We start from the raw sequence: 20,926 nt of genomic DNA, 5'->3' as shown, positions 1-20,926 counted from the left end.
ATGACTGGTGTGCAGGCAGGACCTCCGGTGGGTGAATCTGATGGAAGAAGCGTCAGCATGAACCAGAATCATCTCACTCCCAGAAACACATCAGCTTACGTGTCTTTGAGCTTTTAAAGATTTTTTCCCCCCAATAATAAATCATTTGTTAGAATTTAGCCTCTGTAAATAAACATATTTAAATATTCATTTCCCTTAAACTCATCTGTTTTCATATATGTCAGGTTTGAAATCAGTCAGCTGGACATGTGGTGACATGCCATGTTCAAAATATGTGGAAATTAGATCAGAGCAGAACATTATTGATTATCACAGATTCAGTCTTAAAAGGAAAAAATATTTAAGACAAAAAAAAATAAAATGCACATTTCTCTGAGTCGAAAAGACTTTTTTTAAAAAAGGGTTAGAAACATAAACATAGGCCTAATCCTCAGACTAAAGTCATGAGCTTACAGTGTTATTATTTATGTACAAAGATGTATGTCAGGTTAAAGAATTTGGCTAAAGAGATTCATGATCCCCTCAAAAGATTTAAAAACAAAAATCAGATGTGTGCAGGCAACAGCACAACAAATACAAGGCAGGGTTCATAAAATAGAAGATCAATATTTCAGATAACACATTGTGTCTGAAAAGATACGCCAGATGAAATAATGTTTACATTTATTTATTGCTGTCAATCGAGTAAGAACTGCTTAAAATTGGAGCTTTTTTTTTTAGTTTTATTGAAAACATAAACGGGTGTACTTATTTGATTATTTATATTAATCATGGCTGTAAACGGCCACAGACTGAGATGCAAACAATTCAACTCTTCACTGATCGTGTGAAGTCTTGGTCCCTTTGGACTACATTTGTAAAGTGATGTATTATAGGATGCAAGAATTCAATGCAACATGGGACCAGTGTGGATTTGCAGCACACTGACGAGAGCCAGTGCTGCGTTCAGGGTTCGATGGGACAAATCGAATGGCCATTCTTAACCAGCTTCCGTTTATTGCTTACTGTACTTACTGTACATGGTAGAAAAGGTTTATTGTCATTACCAGCTATGTATTTTCAACCACAAGCATTAAAACACTGAGCACATTTTCCTAATGAAATTACAAAGTTGTTTGCCACGTGCTGACAGTGATAGTACGTTTTAGGTTTTAATCGAAAGTACCATATAATTTCTATGTAAGTAATCTAATCTTTGTTTCTTTCGGCTGATAACACGCTGAAGGGCAACCTGAGGTTATTTCAATTTTATTTTAACACAACGTATACTAACATCTGCACACTAATCTCAAATTTGTGAATTACGAACAAGAGAAGTTTTATGGACGTAATCCCATTTCTTCCGAATACAATAAATACAGCATCAGTTTACGTCTCCTGACGTCATGACGCTTCCCGTGTTTGTTTTCCGCGCCGCGCCGAGAATCGACATGGAAACCAGCGTCGATAGTAAACCAGACGAACAGCAGACAGATGACAGTATGGAAGCAGACAGGTCCATGTCCAGGTCTGACAGGTAAAATACGACGGAATAATGTCTGTGGCACGAGTCGGAACACTGCAGCGGAGCGACGCAGCGAAACCGGCTTTTGTTAGCTAGCTAACGCAGCTAGCTGGCTAGCTTCCACAGTCATACCCACGCATTGTGTTCGCGTGGCTGCAGTGCACAAAAGCGGAGGACAAAGAGACGAGGAAATTTTAAATAACACTGTAACAGTAGGGTGGTTTTGGCCAAATCGTGAAATGTTAGCCGCAATATTATACCAACCTACAGATATGTTATCCCTGACATAACGGCTTCACTGACGCTTGTAACGGTCAGTTTCATGGAGGACGCCACGCCAGACTTCTGTGAAAATTTGACCAATTTTACATGTTATCTAGTTTGCTAACGTTTATGGTCGACATAGCGCTGTCTGGCAGCGTTTCAGTGTGGCCTGGTAAATTCGGCTTAATTAACCACTAACCATAACTGAAAACTACCTTCAGTCTGTAAATATTATTGTAAGGAGAAGCAGGCAGTGATGCCAAGTGAAACACGTAAATGTAGAAAATGCATTGCTGCCCTTCACATCTCAACGCGAGCTAATGCTACTTCACGGCTAACGCTCACCTATTCGTAACACGTAGCACTGAGGATGTGCAGGTGTCTGTCTGGCAGCCATGCAGATCTGGTGGTGTGAATCAGGATATCCTGCAGATACGTGTACAAACACGTCCCGTCAGCCCATCTGTGATTATTACTGTATTACATTTCCCACAAGGATTACTCTGAAATGGGAGGAGTCCCTGTGTCATTTTGTCTCATGACCAAACCCTTTTTATACATATATCAGGTTAATACTGGCTTGACTTAAAAGCAGCAGCAGGGCCTCTTTTTATCATTAGAGACATAATTTAAGTTCAGTAGGCAGAAACCTTGACAATCATTGCTTCAGGAACTTAAACAAATCAATTAAAGACAAGCTTATATTACATGACAGTCATCTAAAGCCACATACACACAACAGGAGCAAGTTTGGTGGTGTTCGAGGACACTTTGACAAGTAGACAGGAGGACTGGGGATTGAACCACCGACCTTACAAACGACGGCTCCTCTGCTCTACGTCCTGAGCTACTGCAGCTGCACAGTCACAGCCGATCCTCCGTGCAGCAGTTACAGCAGTTTCTATCACAAGACGACAAAACCAAACACTGCATGGAGGAAGGAGGCGTTCCAAACTGTTCTTAAGGTTTAAGTGTTATCCAGCAGACCTTTTAAAAAGGGCTTTTGAAACTTTATTGGAGCTGTTTTCTCACAGTGAGCAGACGTATGACACACAGACGGTGAGGTTGGTGAGATCGTTGGACTGTAGCCACAAAGCGTCTTGGCCAAGTGATGACAGCCTTACTCATGTGAATGCTGGCCCCGCCCTGTGCCATGCTGTGTCCAGGGCAGCGATGTGATTTCCTGGGGAGTGTTGGCAAGTTCGCCCTTCCTCCCCCTCGACCACACCGACAGCAGAGACCTCACAGTGGAGAGACGAGTTCAGAGGGAGACGCTACAGTATCTAGAATCCCTCTCATCTCTCTGCTGGACAGACTGCCTGCAGGGCCACAAAAGTCTAAAACTGAAGGCCTCAAATGGTCAAATTTTGGCCAATTTTTGAAATATTAGAGGTCTTGCTGAAGTCCCTTTTGAGGTCTTCCAGTCAAAAGTCGCCGTTTGGCTGTAAAAGCTGTCCAGCTTTTAGCTTTGTGGAACCTGCAGACACGACCGAATGAACTGCCGTGTTGGAGCAGCAGCATGGGGCCGACTATGAGCTTACAAGGCATCTCTGATGGCCTGTTATTCAAGATGATATGTGTTTGGTAGCTTTTCATTTAAATGGCTGTGTCTGAGTTTAGATGCGAGTTCCTGACCAATCCCAGCTCTTAATGCAGTCTATATGTTTTATAATGGAAGAAAAGAGACCAGTGGGCTGAACCTGTAGAAGAGGGTCAATGTGCTGCTTCCTGTTCTTTCAACATGTGTCGTCTTCCCGTCTTTAACTCCAGCGGGAGCGGAGACGATTCCCTGGACGGCCTCCGAAACCGGATCCCCCGATGCCCTTTGACCCCGTCTTTATCGCCACAGAAGCGGACCACGAGCCAGTCTAAGACCGAGCCTCCTCTGCTGAGGACCAACAAACGGACCATCTACACCGCCGGCAGACCACCTTGGTACAACGTCACTGGGACCACCTTCAAAGAGGCCTTTGTTATTGGTGAGAGATCAGGCGGCTGCCATCTTCGTCTGTCCTGCTGTTTGTCTTATCTTCAGTGTATTCGCTAACCCTGGTGCTTGTGTTGTATTATACTGAACGGGATGATGACACATGCTGGAATTATGACCCATTATGGCGAAAGAGTTTATCCACCTGCAGCTTCAGCTGAAGTGAATGTGAGTGAATATCTGTAGAGCAGAAGTGGGACTGAACTGAAACACACAGTTAGAAACACTTCAACAGCTTCATATCAATGATCAGTTTCATTCTGATTGATATGTTGATCCTTTCAATAAACTGATTCATTTTAAGCCCGAGACTCAAAGATATTCAGTTTCTAACGATATAAACCAGATAAAAACAGGAAATTCTGACACGTGAGAAGCTCAAAACAGTAGATAAATAAATTAAATTAGCAAAATTGTTTATTCATTTTACCAATCGACTGGTTGATTCAGATATTGGCTCTGGACGTTTTAGAATAAAACAGTCAGCTCAGTGAACAGCTGTGTGTTTCTGCCCAGTCAGCCATCTTTAAGTGTTCATGACGCTGTGGCCACCATCTTGCTGATCAGCACAGTAAAATATCTGCCTCAGGAGGAGACCCAGGAGCTGAACCGTGACAGACTGTGTGTGTGTGTATGTGCTTGTGCGTACACTTCTGCATGTGTGTGTGTGTGTGTGTGTTTGACATCCATGCAGCCGATGTTCTGTGGTTAAACACATCAGATTGGCGTGAGTGGGAATACGTGCAGGGAAAGCGGGACATTATCTTCAGCGGGTGATCTGTCACTGTTGACGGGCCGCAGCGACCGGTTACGGGTTCACACTCGGCGGTGCTGTCGTTGACATGGCCCCGGCTTAAAAAGGACCAGACTGAGTAACCACAGGAAACTGGACCGAGCGTGGCCCGAGAGGAAGCGCCAAGCTGCGTTACAGGTCAATGGAAGACTGAGAAAGAGAAAAGGATCAGGGATGCAAGGCTGAACAGAGATGCAGGGATAGCAAGAAAAGATGGCTGAACGAAGAGAAACAGGAGGGACGAAGAGACGAGGACAGGAAGACATTGTGAGGCGTCGCAGGTAGCAGAGGTTGTTTTCTATCTCTTCAGCTTTTACTGCTAATAGAAAAGAGTTTTATCTGCTGCAACAACCCGCAAATTCGTCATGGAGGCAGAATCTATAGGAACACTGTAAACAGGATTTGATTTCTTTTTAAGGCCTCAGTTTGCGAGTCCGAGCCAGTATTTCTAACCTCTGAAGCTCCAATCACAGCAGAGATGAGGAGCACTGCAGCCTCAGACTCCCAGTCAGCAGTTTTGACCTTGATGGGTCTTACCTGAGCAAAAAACCTCTCCAGCACCTCACTGAGAGTTGTTTATACCGCAGAAGTAGCTCCGTAGGCTATTTCAGTTCCCGTGCAAGCACTCACACACACACACACACACACACACACTCTCACACACACACGCACACACACCAGCTAACACGCAGCCGTTTGCAGGAAGGCCTGTTTTTCACCTCCTTGCCTGTCGGCTCTGGCCGTGTTCCCAGGACTGTTGTGCTGAAGGTTTTCTGTTGTGCTCTTTAACCCCAGAGGGTCAACTTCAGTTTTTTAGCCCTTTCCCAAACTTCTTTTTTTTACATTGGTGGAACCGATGTCAGTGTTTTTATTTCTAAGTCTTTGACTCCACAACCACAAAGCTCTGCAGTGAGTCAAAGGAGCTCTATGCTGCCATCGTTTGAGCTGTTACAACACATGCTAGTAAGTGCTAACGATGTCACGATTTCTGACATCCTGTATGGACCAAAAGGTAAATGGCTCAGTCAAAAAGCTAATCGATCAATTAATAGAATAGATAGAACATGATCTGGTTATGTGAGAACATATTTCATTTTAAAGGGGACATATAGTGTAGATAACACGAGCCAATGCAACATACATTTACAGCCTAAGCCTGTTTGCAATTCCTCTGCCTTGATGGCCCTTTATACAAATACACATAAGTCAACAAGAAAATACAGAAATGCAATAAAAAAACAGAACTCCATGACAAGCACCAGATTATCCATGAATAGCAGAGTGAATGAGCAGGTATGCGGAGCTTTATGTATGTGTATATGTGTCCTCGATAAGAGCAGTCAGTCACGGACGTACCTGAGCTGTGCACTCGCTCCGTCACTGTCAGCCTGCAGCAGTAATCTGGACGGTCTCTGTGACAGTCTGTCTGCATGCTGACAGTGAGATGAAGGAAACTCTGCAGCCAGAATCCAACCCAGTCCCTGTGTGATCAGTTTAAACACTGAAAACTAGACGCTGCGTTAGCCTGTAGCATATTTATCTGTGTCAACCACTAAAGGACCACTCCAGTGATTCTGTGCACCGAGATCAGTTTGCTGATGGTTTGTTCTGCTCAGTCTGACAGGAGTGAATGATGTCTTGTGTTGCTGTGATCGAGCTTCCTTTAAGTCTGGAAAAATAACCCCCATTATTTTCATTTTACTGTCAGATAAGACGAAGAAAAGCAGAAACTGGAACGAGGTCGATTTTTGTGCTTTGAAAAGTTCCACCACACGTGGTTTGATTTGTCGATGTGTGCAGATTTTTGGTTGTTGTTGAAGATGTCAACGTTCTTCCTGTTTCCTCCTGAAGGTCTGTGCGGTGGAAGTGCTTCTGGGAAAACCACAGTGGCCAATAAGATCATTGAAGCGCTGGACGTTCCCTGGGTGGTCCTGCTCTCCATGGACTCTTTCTACAAGGTACAGAATCCAGTGAGCAGCGCTCAACGTAACGTGTCACTGAACGTTCGAACGAGGGCTCTGATGGAAGGTGCAGTGAGGACGATGTGACCACGTGTCAAAGGTCACTGCAGACAAACGGCGGGCAGCGTATCACCAGAGTAGCTGCTGCTCGCTGTGCTCTGTGCTGTAGCTGTCATTAGCTCAGTTAGCTCAGTTAGCTGTGTAGCTAGTAGGACCAGCAGCTCAGAGAGGGATTGTGGGTGTTTCGAGCGCAGGTAGCAGAATTTGTTAGCATGCTAACATCAGAAGATATCTCTGCAGCACAAAACACAAACATCTGTGATACCATCAGATCTTCTTCACATCCTGTTGATGGTCTTAGTTCATTTTTTGACCCTCTTAAACTCAAACTTTGTCCATATTGTACACGTTGTACCTTTAATAGTATTTCAGCAGTACTGATCAATGTACACGAGCTGCTGCTTACTACAGTTGAGCCTTCTTTAATAAATGAGTTCAGTCATTTCTCACATTACTCTTTCAGCATTTTAAGCCCAGTGGTCCATAATAATGAAGTGTTTTTTTATTTTAAAACGAAACCCAGTCAATGGAAATTAACCATTAAACTGATTTAAAATCAAACGTCCTCATTGGTCATTAGTGTTGAGATCAACACAACTGCTGATTGATCACCGATTGAGTACAATAGTTCATATCAATTATCCCCTTCTCTCGTCTGAGAGCAGACGTCAATGTTTTTTCAGTTCCGTAGAACTAATTATGTCTGCATGGATTGATCCTCGCTGGTTGTTGTTGTTGTTGTTGTTGTTGTCGTCAGTGTTGTTTACTTTAAAGTGAGCAGTTTTCACCTCCAACAGAGAATTTAATTACAGCTGCACGGATGGATTCAATGTGTCGTACGTACTTTTGGACAGCATGCAGATATTCAGCGATGTAATGAAGGTGAATGGAAGAGGAGGCACTTTCACTCAGGATGAAGAACTTTACATTCTGCTCCGTTGAGCCGCCTTTAATTTTACACATGAGGTGCTGCATGTTTTTTTCTTACGAAGATTAAAGACACTTTTGTTCCTGCAGCCTGTGAGAGTGAAAGACAGCTGATACCAAACCTGAGAACACGTTTCCTCCGAGCAGGAGAAAAGATGTCAGGAACAAAACAGAAAGAAAGAATGAAGCAGGAAAGTCTTTGCTGTCCGAGCGACAGGTTTTCACATTTTTAATGTGTGTGTGCTCAAACGAGTTTCAGAATCACACCGATCGATCTTTGATCCTCAAACACCTTTCTGCCATCAGACCGTGTTGATTACCTAAAACAGAAAGATTCAGTGAAGAGATGAACGTCTTTAGTCCTGAGCGTCGTGTGCTGACCTTGTGTTTGTGCGTCAGGTGCTGAATAAAGACGAGCAGGAGCTCGCAGCCAAGAACGAGTATAACTTCGACCACCCCGACGCCTTCGACTTCGAGCTGCTGGTCACCGTCCTCAGGAAGCTGAAGAAGGGAAAGAGCATCAAAGTCCCAGTTTACGACTTCACGTCTCACTGCAGGCGCAAAGAATGGGTAAGACCTCCTCACTGTGACTCCTGTGACTCCACTTCAGACGGGACTCATCTCTCCACAACCATTTCACTCCATACTGGGTAAACTGGGCACAACTGGACGTATGTGGCCGAGAGTTTCGCTTACCAAAATAAAAGCACTGAACTGGATTTTTCTCCTTTCTGTGCCGTTTACAGGGTAAAGTTATTATTCCGATTACAAATCAGCGAAGCCCTCCAGGGACGTCTTCCTCATTTGAGCTGACGCCAATTGAGATGCAGCTAATTTGCTAATTATTAAGGATTTAGTGTGTGCAGGACATTAAGCCAAGCACAGAGCACGAATCCGCTCCCAAACGCAGTGTGAAGAATCAATCTGGCTGTGTAACACTCCGACAGCTCCTCTCTATTTCTTTGCAATGTAATTTCATGGCTGAAAGGCGCAACACCACGCGGGAAATCGCCTATCACCACTCAGAAATCATTTTACGGGCCTTTGTACCGAGGTGAATGTAATTAAGCCTCAGGCCCCCCGGGGGCCGCAGGGGCCGACCAGCTTCAGGCTGCGTCTGTTTATGTGTTTTTCCATCAATCCTATGGAGGAAGCAGAGGCCACAGCCCAGTTTTCTTCTTCTTCTTCTTCTTCTTCTTCTTCTTCTGAAGGTCACCTTCAGGCAGCTCTTAAACATGTTAAAGACCCACTAAATCATCTGAGCCAAGAAAAGGGAAACGAACCAATCGATAAACGCTCATCTGTTTCTTCAGAGTTCACTTTCTGCTTTTTCACGCACAGCCTGGCGTGGACGCTCGCCGCCTCTCTGGCTTTGTTTCTTCACGCTCGCTCGCTCGCTCGCTCTCCAAATCAATACCAAAGTGTCCAGTCCATTGGCTTTAGCATGAAGCTGGTCAGAGGGAGGTAATGGGATTGTGATGTACTCAGCACTATTTTGTGTTTGATTGAGACAGTGATTAATCTCTCTCTCACGCACACACACACACACACACGCACACACACACACACACACACACACACTCTCCTCATAAAACGGGTTCACAGTCAGGTTTATCAGATGAAGTGACAAACCTGAACATGTGCTGAGGTCGTGTTTGTGTGTCTCTGCCTCGCTGATCGTCACCTGATGTGTCTGTAATGTTTGTTTGCTGGTTTAGAAAAACTTGACACAAGCCTGATTTGTTTTAAAGCAGCTTGATAGAAAACCTGAACACGGTTTCAGCAGATATGATGTGATTCTGGCCTGAAAGGGAGTCGATCTTTAGCTTTAACTTCAGCTTTGACTGAAGTCCCGTCTATATGAGCTTTGGTTAAACTTGGCTGGAAGTTGATCCCGATCTTTTACACTGGAGCTGCATCAGGAAGCGACCTCTTCACAGCCGCTATGGACAGGAGGAGTAATCACAGCAACCAGCACACACACACACACACACACACACATGAGCCTGTGAGCTTTAAGCTGGGCTTGAAAAATGTGAAGCAATCCTTTTAATTTGCTCCTCTTAACAGAAAACGGTGTACGGGGCCAACGTTGTCATCTTCGAAGGCATCCTGGCGTTCGCCAACAAGGAGCTGCTGAAGGTAAGAGTCTTTGTTTGCTCTGTTTTACAGTTTTTAACCCTTTGTCACACACCAAGTGTCCCATTAAACCAACAAACAGTGGGCAGTGAATGCAGCGCAGGTCTTATCTTAAATCAGGCTGTGTTTCTAAGTTTTCTTCATTCTCTGGTATTCGCTCATCTTTTCCTGTTTAATGCCAATCCTGTTCCCCTGAACGTTGGATAACAACATTATGTAGTTATTTTTATGGGTAATTGAATTTTGGGAGAACCACTGATTGATTACAGACGTTTGTTTTGTTTATTTTTGTACATAAAAGATGTCAAAACTAAAAAACGGGAAAGGTGAAGAAAAAACCTTCACACACAACATTCAGCTGGTATTTACACTCATGTTTGTGAAGAGCGGCGCACACGCACCGCTGCTACACACTCGCGCTGTTCAACCTTTTCCTGCTTGTGTGTGCCTGTGCGTGTGTTTGCGTATGCGCGTGTGTGTGAGAGCTGGACCGTGGCGATAAGGCAGCAGCCTCCCCTGAGACCCAGCTGTTAGTTGATTCCTCTCTGGTTCGGTTAATAACAGCCGCGTCCGCAGTGATTAATAGTGTTTTGTGTCCGTTCTTGTAATTGAAGTCGATTATAGCTGCAGATCTGAAATGCTAATGAAGAGGGTTAGTACATACACACACACACACACACACACACACACACACACACACACACACACACAGCTCTGTGATATGAGCGTATAGAGACACACTGTGAGAAGATAAGAGCAGATTATTGTCACTCATTGAGGATTTTATCAGACTTTTCGGACCAACGTGGTTTTTCTCTTTAACACTGACTGTTGGACAGTCTTGCATGTGGCTCTGCTTCATGGCTGCGTGATGAAGTGGTTTATTTCAGGTATTTAAGGTGGACTCAGGGGATTTAGTTTTGCACTTCTATAACTTTGGGGGACTCACCTGAGCCAGGTTTTAAAAAGAGCAAAAGAAATTAAAAAAATCGAAGCAGCAGAGATATCCTCACTTTTACATTGATCAAGAACCAAACCATTGGATCCTACATTTCCCATAATGCAACCCATGAGAGATCATGTCAGATTAGGGTCTTAAAAGGTGTGTAAACTTCCAGAAAAGATCTTGGATTTTGGAAATTTTGTACAATGTTGACATAGAAATCGTACCTTCTGACAGACTTCTCTGGTGTGGAAATACTCATAAACCAAACAGTCCCATGAAAGTCAGTGAGACGTCGACCCTCTGAGTGGTGTCCTGTCAGCAGCCAATCTGCCGCCGCCACCTCGCGCTCTGACCTTTGGGAACCGTCCTCGCCTCGTTCAGCACCTGCAGGCCGTCAGCCGCGCTCGTCCAGCAATGTGTCGTCTTTGGGTCGGTCAGATTTACAGCAGACAGAATCCACCGGCTTGTTGTCCACCTGAGTTATACCCCCCCCCCCCCCCCCCCCGCTGAGCGGCTCTGTTGCCTCTTTGTTGTTCCAGCTCTGACGTGAAGCTGCTGCATTGATTTTTCCTGGTTTTGCTGAGTTGAGGTTCGGTTTAATGGCGCTTGGTGGACAGATGAACAGCAGACTGACTCTGTAAAGAGACGGTGATAGCTGATGTCTCCTCGCTTCACACGTCCTGACCCCGACGTCGCATTTCAGCTGCAGAAATGACGAATCGCAGAAGCAAACAAACAGTTTGTCGCTGACTCTCAGCGTCCATCTTTGGCTCTCTGGACAACACTGAGAGACGACGCCTGCGGTTTGTCTTCGTGTCCTCCGTCCTTTCATACTGTTGCTGTTTCTTACTGTGCACACACTCCATCTACTGCAGTTCAGAGCTCAAACAGCCAATCAAGTGTTGGTCATTTGAGTCGATTTCAGTCGAGTTTTTTCCCCCATAAACTGAATATCTTTGAAATTTCAGACAGTTGTTTGGACAAAGAGTTAATAATAATTCATGTCACACTGTGGGGACTTATGATGATCATTAACAGACCAAATTTAAGTAAACATGGGACTTTTTATTGGCTGAACAATCAACAAAATAATTAGCAGAATATTTGATGATGAACTCACTTGTTGAGGCCTGGTGTGTTAAACATCTCGCTGAATAATTCTGTAATTTGACCAGTGTTTGTTTCTGACCTGCAGCCTCAGAGATGGTCAGTCCAAAGTAATCAGTAAACACTCAGTTAATCAATGTGTCAGAAAGGACGCGCTCTGGAGAAACTGTTGCTGCTCTCAGATTAACTGTTCCCACCTTCCTGGCTGCCAGCTGCTGGACATGAAGGTGTTCGTGGACACGGACTCCGACATCCGCCTGATACGGAGGCTGAAGAGGGACATCTCACAGCGCGGGCGGGACATCAGCGGGATCATCAAACAGTACAATAAGTTTGTGAAGCCGGCGTTTGAGCAGTACATCGAGCCCACGGTGCAGTCCGCAGACATCGTGGTGCCCAGAGGTGAGAGGACGCCAGCCTCACTGGAGGTGGGACGCTCATCAGAGATCATCAGCGAATGTTTGTCCTTTGTGTCTTCATGTGTCTCAGGTGGAGAAAACTTTGTCGCTCTGGATTTGATTGTGCAGCACGTCCACAGTCAGCTGGAGAAGGTAAGGATTCCTCCGCTTCAGCTTCATGGTGGTTTTTCCCCCGGACCCTCTGCACCATGTCACCCCCCCTCGCCTCGCCTGTTCCTCTCCACCTGCCGCCGTCATAAAACAGCAGAAATGCCCAAATAAAGGAAAAGTGCTGCCTCAGCTGCATGTTCTGCTAGTAACTGCTTCTTTTCCAGAACAGTCTCACCTCCATAACAGCTCGCGGCCTTCAAACCGATCACATTCATACTTGGCTGTTGCACCGCGACAACTTGGAGCCTCACATGCTCTTCCAGAAGCTTCCTAAAGTTTGTAACGTCTGCCTTGCGGCCATCTTTTACTCACTTACAGCAAGAAAAGTTGCTGGCTGTGTGGAGGTGGACTGTGGTGCTTCGTAGGCAAACCTCCTCCTCTCAGTTGTTGTCTGTTGGTTTGCATGTGCTGCCTGAAGAATGAACAGCTGTTCTCATCACATCATGAGTAGTTTGCATCCCTCTCTTAGAAGTTCCACTAGAAAATCTGTGGTTTTATTTCACTTAAATCTACTGACATTCACTCCCTGGTGCTTTCTAACATCTTACCGCTGCTGTGCAAAGTGATGACATTGACCAGGGGTTTGGACGAGGCTTAGATCCTGGGCTCTCTGCTGGGTTTCACCTTTTAAAGCTCTGTTAACGGGCAGTGCACAGTCTTTAAATAACACGTGAGATGAATGCACCCTCAGGTCAGGTCTTTACAGTCTGTGCACTTTGTTAAACCTCGTGTCCCCCCCCCCCCCCCCCCCGCTGGTTGAACAAGCTAAACGACGCTCAGCCTCTCCTGCTGTTTCCTGCAGGTGAAAAACTGGATGAAACCGTTTGTCTTTGACTATCTGCTTAACTTCCTGTCCCATTAGGTTCACGATTCAGGAGGAAGTGAGGCACAGTGAGCCGTAGTTATCCTTCAACATGATAAAATGACACTAAAAACAAACTAAAGATTTAATTCCTCGGCCATCAGAAAGACTTCCCCGGTCTCGTTATCCCTTTATTTCCTCTCTATACTCCACTGAGCTTTAGCCGCCTGAGATTAACGACCGCCTGGAGCCGGGAGAGGTGTCGTCCATCTTTCCTCACCTCGCTGTACCGTCACTTTATGACCTGCACCAAACTATCATCTGCTCCACCTCGACATTTCCATTCACAGAACACACGGAGCATTTTTCACACTCGCAGCACCTTCAGTGTAGATCAGACACACACAGGTTAGCATGATGCGCTGCTGTTTCGGCTGTGACAGCAGGAACAACCTCCTGACTTTTACTCAGAGCAGGTCAGAGCAGGTCAGTCTCTGGTTGGAATCCAAACGTTGACCTGGCACGTTATGTCAGACAGTTTTAGTTCATACTGCTCACCTGAGCATTCACATTTCAAAGGTGAAACGTCCTCGGTTCCATGTTTTAACAAACATTTATTTTGCTTTAAATGTTTGTCTTGTTTCAGAGGTTTTGTGTTGCAGATTGGCTTATCTCCTGTTTTTTTCCTCATGTGTCTCACTGTTTGCGCGCGCACACACACACACACCCACCCACCTGTGTGTGTGCGTGCACGGCTCTCCTTGCCTGGCTGAACTCTGTAACCATTCCAGCGTGAGATCACTGTGAGGTATGACTGCGGCTCTCTTATTACCACATCTCCTCTCTCCTCCTCCTCCTTCCTCCTGTTTTCACTCTGTTTTCGGCCCAACTTCACTTGAAAAAAGCCAAAATAAATATTTGTCTTTGTTTGTTTTACTGATGAGCAAATAAGTCCTCCAGTCGTCCTGGTTGATGACCTCTGCAGCTGCTTTTTGCTCAGAAATGTTGGATTTAACCATTTATTCACGACGTCGCTGGCAGCTGTTTTCTGAAAAACTGCCTCCTGCCAGCAACAAACTGCTAACCAAGTTAGCACCTAGCCCGTGAACACATTCAGCAGCTGAAGAGCCAGATATTTCCCTCAGGTGATGACAGACCAAATAGCCTTAATGGCTGCTCACTGTTCACAGCTTGTTCTGCTGCCCCCTAGTGGCCCAAATAATCAGTTACTACTGGCTGCACCAACCTGCAGCGTCAGTCCAGAGGAGACGCTTCTGATCAGTTACCTTTTAAAAATGACATTTGCAGTCGACCGCCTCTTCCTCCTGCAGAGCAGTAAAAGCGCTCTCAGACACACACCTGAACAAACACTCAGGTGTAGACAGGTGAAGCGTGCATCATGGGACTGGTCAGGAAAGGCTGCTGATGCCTGCTGTACACACACCTTCACACTCACATGAGGCTGTGGGCGCTCCGTTAGGTGTTCAGAGGCTCTCGGTGCTTCGTTAGCCTCAGCGGTGAACCCACCTGGGCAGTAATGACCAATGGAAACAGTGAATGAACTGAGTCACCTGACAGGAACCCACTTAAAGTGAATTGATCTCTGCTCTTCAGCCTGAACTACAAAGTGTTTGTTCAGTGTTGCACAGCAGTGACGTCGTGTTCCACTGCACTAATACTCTTCTTTCTCTTCTTTCTCTTCTTTCTCCTTTCTGTTTTCCCTCCTCTTGTCCTCTGTGTCTTTTGTCTCTTTTTATCACTTAATCTGGACAAATGCATATCTGTCACCTTCTCCAGAGGAAGCTCCGCTGGGATATGTGAGGCTCACCGTGTGCATCCTCCTTTAGTGTTGTCCATTTGAGAAAGGACTTGTTTTAACTTGAAATAGGCCGTGCACATTCAGCTGAGTGACTGGAAAAGCCGGCGTGTTTGTGATGCTGTTTGATTTGTTTTGGCAGTAAAGCCTCAAACTGCTGCAGATCTGAGTGTTAAAGCCAAAGCATGCTGTGTGTGTTTGAGGGTCGGGCGGAGCGTGGAGCAAACGCTGCTTCGTCGCTCTCAAACGTGAGGAGCATGTGTCTGAAAGTGCACTCGCTACATGTGCTAATCTCACTTCTTGTTTTGCATTTTATTGGATTAAGCAGTAATATGTTTTTAATAGAGAACGAAGTTTAACGAGATCAATCAGGTGAGGTACCTTCACCTTGGCTTGCTTGTGTTGGTCACCTGCTTTTCTAAACCTTTAGCAGAATCTGACTAAAAACTCAAACAAATCATTTGTCTCTCGTCTGGCTTTCAGATCAGAGCAGCTTGTCTAACCTCTAAACTGGGGCCAGTTGCACAAAGATGCTGTGGACATGAAGCAGTCTCACTTAATTATAATCCTTAGGATCACACCAATGAGCGCCACCTGCTGGAAGATAAGAAAACAGTTGAAATCAGTTTGGAGTTTGGCCGTAGTCGTCCAGTCATTCCTGCGTAGAAGAGTCGACCTTCTGTCTTTGTGAAACCAGCCCCTGCGCAGCGTTTTGGAAACACCTGCTTCCTGTAACGAGCAGCCAGCATGTCGATCAGAAGCAGCGTGCTGTGTGCAGCGAGCGAGTCATTTCAGATTGGCTGAATTGTCCTGGTGGCTCGTCCTCCTGCGTCGTAGCTGCCTGGTTCAGCTCGAAGCGTCGTCTTCCTGCTCTCGTGTATTTACAAGCTTTCAGAACAGGGTTGTTTAGTGATGAAGGCTCTCTGTAGTCCAGCTCATCCGTCAGCTGATTGGAGCTGGTTTTAGGACGATGCTCATGCTGTCCTAGGCTGGTCCTGCTCCTGTGCAGGTGTGGTTGGACATCATGTCTTTAAAAGCTGCTGAACCTAAAACGTTTCCATGATCTGTGGTTTCAGGGATGCACGATGCTCTCTTTAAAATGAAATGATGGCACTGACCCGGAATGAACGTTTCTCTTGATAAAATGACGCTTTGATTCCGTGCATGCAGCCTGTGGAGCTAATCTGAAGGGTCCGATATTGAGAACAAAGCTGCTTTGTGGGACATTTTCTATCTGCGTTTGGTGCCGTCACCATAAGAGGAGCACAGTAACGTGTTCATTCCACCACAGGAGAGGTTTAATGTTCCCTGCACCTACATGGAACCAAACCCGTGCATGAATCTGCATCAGCCATCGGCCAAAATGACAGAAATCCCGTGTCGTGCACCCCTGCTCTCCCCTCATCATCTGAGTGCTTTTTCAGCAGCTGTTCCACCCTGACGAATGCATCGTTCTAAGGCGATCATTGGATTTTACCCCAAAAGACCCTAAAAGGTCTAATTTAAAGATGCATGTTGGCAGGCAGGAGCGTTAACTGGCAGCTTCATCGATCAAGCTGTAAGACCGGCCTTCAGAAACTCTTATTGATTCAGTTCTAAATTAAAAACCTTTCACCCAAAAGAGAGTAAGATGAGGCTGCTGCAGTACGTTTCTTCATCGCTCCCGGTCGCTCCTGCATGGCGGTCACTTCCTGTGTGTCTGCGTCTGTTTGACTCTCACAGATCGGCCCTGGCCTCGGCTCATCAGGGGCAGCCTTTACCCAAAACCCTCAGCGTGATGGAGAGCACGCCGCAGGTCCGCGGCATGCACACCATCATCAGGTGAGGACATGAAAAAGCAGAGCAGCAGAGGTGGAGACGTTCTGACTCTGAGGATTTTCACCCTCTTTGCTTCTGACCTCTGTGTGTTTGTGCAGGAACAAAGAGACCAACAGAGACGAGTTTATCTTCTACTCCAAGAGATTAATGAGGCTTCTGATCGAACACGCTCTCTCCTTTCTGCCTCTCAAGGTGAGTTTTGTTGGTGTGAAAGTGAAGATTAACTGACCTGCTGAGTCTCGTTGGAGTGAACGGTGTATCATACAGGTTCATGTCCTGCTTCAAGCATCCGGTCGACTGCTGTAAGTGTTCTGCTTGTTGTTTCCTCTTTGTCCTCTGCAGCCGGTGTCTGTGGAGACGCCTCAGGGCGGCGTCTATGACGGCAAGAGGCTGAGCGGGAAGAGAGTGAGTCTGCCTTCGTGCTTCCGTTCTTCATCATCCGCTCATCGCCTCGTAGTTTTCTCAGATCCAGGTCAGCTTCAGGCCGCAGTGACAAACATGGCGTGTGTTTGCAGATCACAGGTGTGTCCATCCTGAGAGCAGGTGAGACCATGGAGCAGGCTCTGATGGCCGTGTGCAAAGACATCAGACTGGGAAAGATCCTCATCCAGACCAACCACGACACAGGTGAACCAGAGGTAGGAGAGCCGAACAGAACAGATTGATGCAGGCAGTGGATCTGAAAACGTCTGCACAGTTTGAAAGTTGAGCACCGTCTCGTCTCTTTGCTTTAGCTTCACTACCTCCGTCTGCCCAAAGACATCAGTGAGGACTACGTCATCCTGATGGACAGCACCGTGTCCACCGGCGCTGCCGCCCTCATGGCTGTCAGAGTGCTGCTGGTAGGTCTGACTCAGATGGAGATGGTTGGAGGGAGACCAGGCATGAGGTCTTAAATGTCCCCTTTCTCCTCTGAAGGACCACGATGTAGCAGAGGATAAGATCTTCCTGCTGTCCCTCCTCATGGCAGAGATGGGTGTCCACTCGGTGGCCTACGCCTTCCCCAAAGTCCGCATCATCACCACCGCCGTGGACAAGGAGGTCAACGACCAGTTCCACATCATACCAGGCATCGGTGAGATTTCTTTCCCTTCAAGAAGCAGCTTCACATTTCAGTGTAAATCACAGGCGAAGACATTCAAACCACCTGAAGACAGTTCCAGAGCGAGAGCGAGCAGTGAACGCACCATCGGCTCAGACGCCTTAAACGACCTGACTGACCTCGCTGAGCTCTTACGGCTCTGCGAGGCTCAGCCGTGTATGCGAGAGCCAGCGGCAGCAAAACTTTATGAATTCTCTTAAACGTTTATTGGAAGACGAGAAGATGTGATTTATGGATCCGTCAGTGGAGGAATTAAACGGTAAATCCAGACTGAATCACAGCGAAGGACGGAGCGGCTGAATGGAAACACCTGCTCTGACTTCCAATGTGGCCACAGGTGCAGCTTCTCATGGAGTTTAATGTAGTGACAGTAAGCCTCTAACACAGAGGACGTTCAGGCAGCTCAGGAGGAAGAGCACACATGTAAATGATGAGATCAGTCACGGCTGAGTTCCATTCAGCTGCTTCAGCCTCAGCCTGGTGTTGTACATGCTGACAGGAGCCATCGTTCATGTTAGAGACAGCTGAGCTTTTCTTACTGCGAACACACACAAAAATGAACTTTTTTATACAAAAGCTGCAAAGATTCATCGATTAGCTGCAGCAGCGAGAGCTCTCCACACGGTGGCACAGGTGTGATCCAGGTGTGATCCAGGTGTGGCCGCAGTGGGAAAAGCTCGTTGTGGTACTGTGAAAACGAATCACATCTGGCTGGAAATGAAAATGTAACCAGAGTTGAAGACTTCATCTTGTCTTTTTCTCGTCTCATCTTCTCACCTTTTCGTTCGTTTTCAGGTAACTTTGGGGATCGTTACTTTGGCACCGACGCTCCGTCAGACTGGTGTGAAAGTGATGAAGGGATGGACTTCTGAGGAGAGAATCGGGGACGTGGAGGGTCGTTACAGAAGCACTGAGAGCCTCCGCCATCCTTCGCTGCTCTGACCGGCCGGTCGACGTCCTCCTGGCGGGGCGGTGACGCTGGACAAACGGCTTCCTGTTCAGACGAGCGGAGCGGAGGTCAGCGTTGGGTCAGTGTAACAACTGATCTGAGGCAGGATTCCATTCCCATCCATGTTTACAGCACAGTTTATTAAAGGGGCCAAAGTGTCTCCTGTCCTGCAGGATGCGGGACGTTTGTTGGAGTTGACATCTTCTCATCTGGCTCGATGAGTCCTCTGCAGCCTCAAAAGGACGCGCAGCTTAAGCTTGATAATGATGTAAATCTGTCGCCCGTAATGTGTTTTTGTCGCTGCGAAGCTTCGCAGTTCATGTTGAAAATGCTTGAATTCACGTTGTCTGTTTGCTGGAAGAACCTTCAAATCTGTGAGATTCGTACAGGATTTGAGTCTCTTCACCTTCATGAACCAAATATTGTGAGTAAATCATCGTTAAGAGCGTCCAGCTGCAGTTAGCCAGGAGGACTGCGCTCACTTTGAATCCTCAGCCCTCATAAAAAGACGTCCTTCGCAGCGTTGAATCGATCTGCTCGCTGTCTAATCAGTCATAATCGAGTCTTTATCAGCGAGTGTTTGAACACAGATCTGACGTCCTGGACGTTTACGAGCTGACGTCTTTCAGTTTGAGCTCACTCCTCGTGTCTCGTTAGCAGCGTTCTGTCGTTTACTTTCTTTTCTGAGCGTAAGAATTTGAGCATTTTTCCTCTGCAGACGAAGCTGCAGCTGTCTGTACTGTAAAATGATTTTATCTCAGGCAACTTTCACTGAAAAGAACAAGAAAGATTCAAACTTGAATAAGATGACTGATGATGATTAAGGGAAAAGGTCAGATATGTTTGTTTTATCTTTAACTTTTTATCTTCCAGTGTAAACCTGAAGTGTGGAACCTTTGTCTCCCCCTTCTGGCAGTGGGACAAACTGTCAAAGTGCTTTTGACGCCATAGCTGTGGTTGTTGTAGTTTATTCTGCCGTGAAATAGATTTACCCGATGGCTCCACACTCCAGGTTTCACCCCAGCAATAACACATTCGTTAAACGTTCAGGAAAACGCTCGTTCTTTTAAGTTAAAAAACCATCGTACGAAACAACATTCCACTTAGCGTTAGCTGCTAATTCAGCCAAGGCATCGCTAGCAAAGGCTTCGCACTGCATTGCTTGTCGAAGCTTGTTAGCGTCACTGTTCACTTCTGAGCTTTGTGAGCAGCCAGAAGGAAAAATCAGATAATCTCTTCGACCAGGAGACCAGGTGACACCAGGTGTCACTGCTCCGCTCAGAGGTCGCTTTAAATCAAACTACAGCACTTGTTAGCGTTGGACAGGTGTGTTCAGACACACCTCATCACAGGCTCAAAGTCTCCATAGCTTTTCATGTGAGCTGCTCTTTTTTTATTTTTGGATGTGATACAGAAACTGATCCATACTTGGCGCTTACATGTTGTGGTTTTTTGCTGCTTTTGGCCATTTTTTTAATGGTTTTATTTATTTATTGTTTGCATTACAGCCATTTGTCCAAGTTACATAACCAATATATGATCGTTTTAATGCTATTACACTGGAGTCCTGCAGACTCATCCGCTGTCCAGATCATGTCAAACAGCAGGTTATTCACTGGACAGCCTGACACAGCTTTAACTATCACACCTGAGTCCCTGTCAGGTGTTATTAGTTACACCTGTGTTCTGGTCCAATGTCCTCCTGCTTCACATCCAGCCAGATTTATGCAAGTTAGTTACTCGGCTTGAAACTTGAAAAGAAAGTGAACTGCTGTCACTTCCCATCTGTACTGTACGACACAAAAAAATCCCATTTTTGATGTGGAAGCTGTTTACCTCTCGTTCATTTACAGGAAACTGTTTTGTGAAAGTGTTGCTAATACGTTGATTGTAGAGGTGAACCTCAGTGTGAGCTGTGTCACAGAGGGGAAAACACAGGTGTAACAAGTAACACCAACAATGGCTCCATTCCGTTCAGGTGGTGTTGTCCAGTCAGCATGCACTGGTGCACCTGAATGGAATGCAGCCATGATTCAGGTTAGTGGTTACACCTGCGTTTGGAAGTCAACGTGTCCTTTGTGCGGAAGATCTGTTGGTTTCGCTTCGTCGTGTTTTTGTAAATTCCGCTTCACTTGAACAGAATAAAAATATTACCTTGAAAAAACTTGTAAAAGGAGCTTCA

General features: G+C 46.0%; 1 protein-coding gene across 2 annotated transcripts; it reads left to right on the top strand.

The window, feature by feature from the left end:
- Positions 1–1,388: 1,388 nt before the first annotated feature.
- On the top strand, positions 1,389–20,902 carry LOC143336136 (uridine-cytidine kinase-like 1). Of its 2 annotated transcripts, none has more exons than XM_076756068.1 (15): positions 1,389–1,516; positions 3,539–3,747; positions 6,400–6,506; positions 7,896–8,066; positions 9,567–9,638; positions 11,901–12,090; positions 12,178–12,239; positions 14,857–14,876; positions 16,598–16,696; positions 16,792–16,885; positions 17,036–17,098; positions 17,209–17,331; positions 17,428–17,535; positions 17,612–17,768; positions 18,591–20,902. In XM_076756068.1, exons 1-15 carry the CDS (start codon positions 1,431–1,433, stop codon positions 18,665–18,667), a joined length of 1,638 nt encoding a protein of 545 aa, XP_076612183.1. In that variant the 5' UTR covers positions 1,389–1,430; the 3' UTR covers positions 18,668–20,902. The 2 variants fall into 2 exon arrangements, with proteins under 2 accessions (XP_076612183.1, XP_076612185.1); XM_076756070.1 differs by lacking the exon at positions 14,857–14,876 and adding an exon at positions 13,851–13,867.
- Positions 20,903–20,926: the final 24 nt, after the last annotated feature.

Source organism: Chaetodon auriga, chromosome 18 (genome assembly GCF_051107435.1).
Source record: "Chaetodon auriga isolate fChaAug3 chromosome 18, fChaAug3.hap1, whole genome shotgun sequence".
In the NCBI taxonomy this organism is placed as follows: Eukaryota; Metazoa; Chordata; class Actinopteri; order Chaetodontiformes; family Chaetodontidae; genus Chaetodon; species Chaetodon auriga.
The sequence above is the reverse complement of the archived record's forward strand: the minus strand, read 5'-3'. Positions and strand labels throughout refer to the sequence as shown.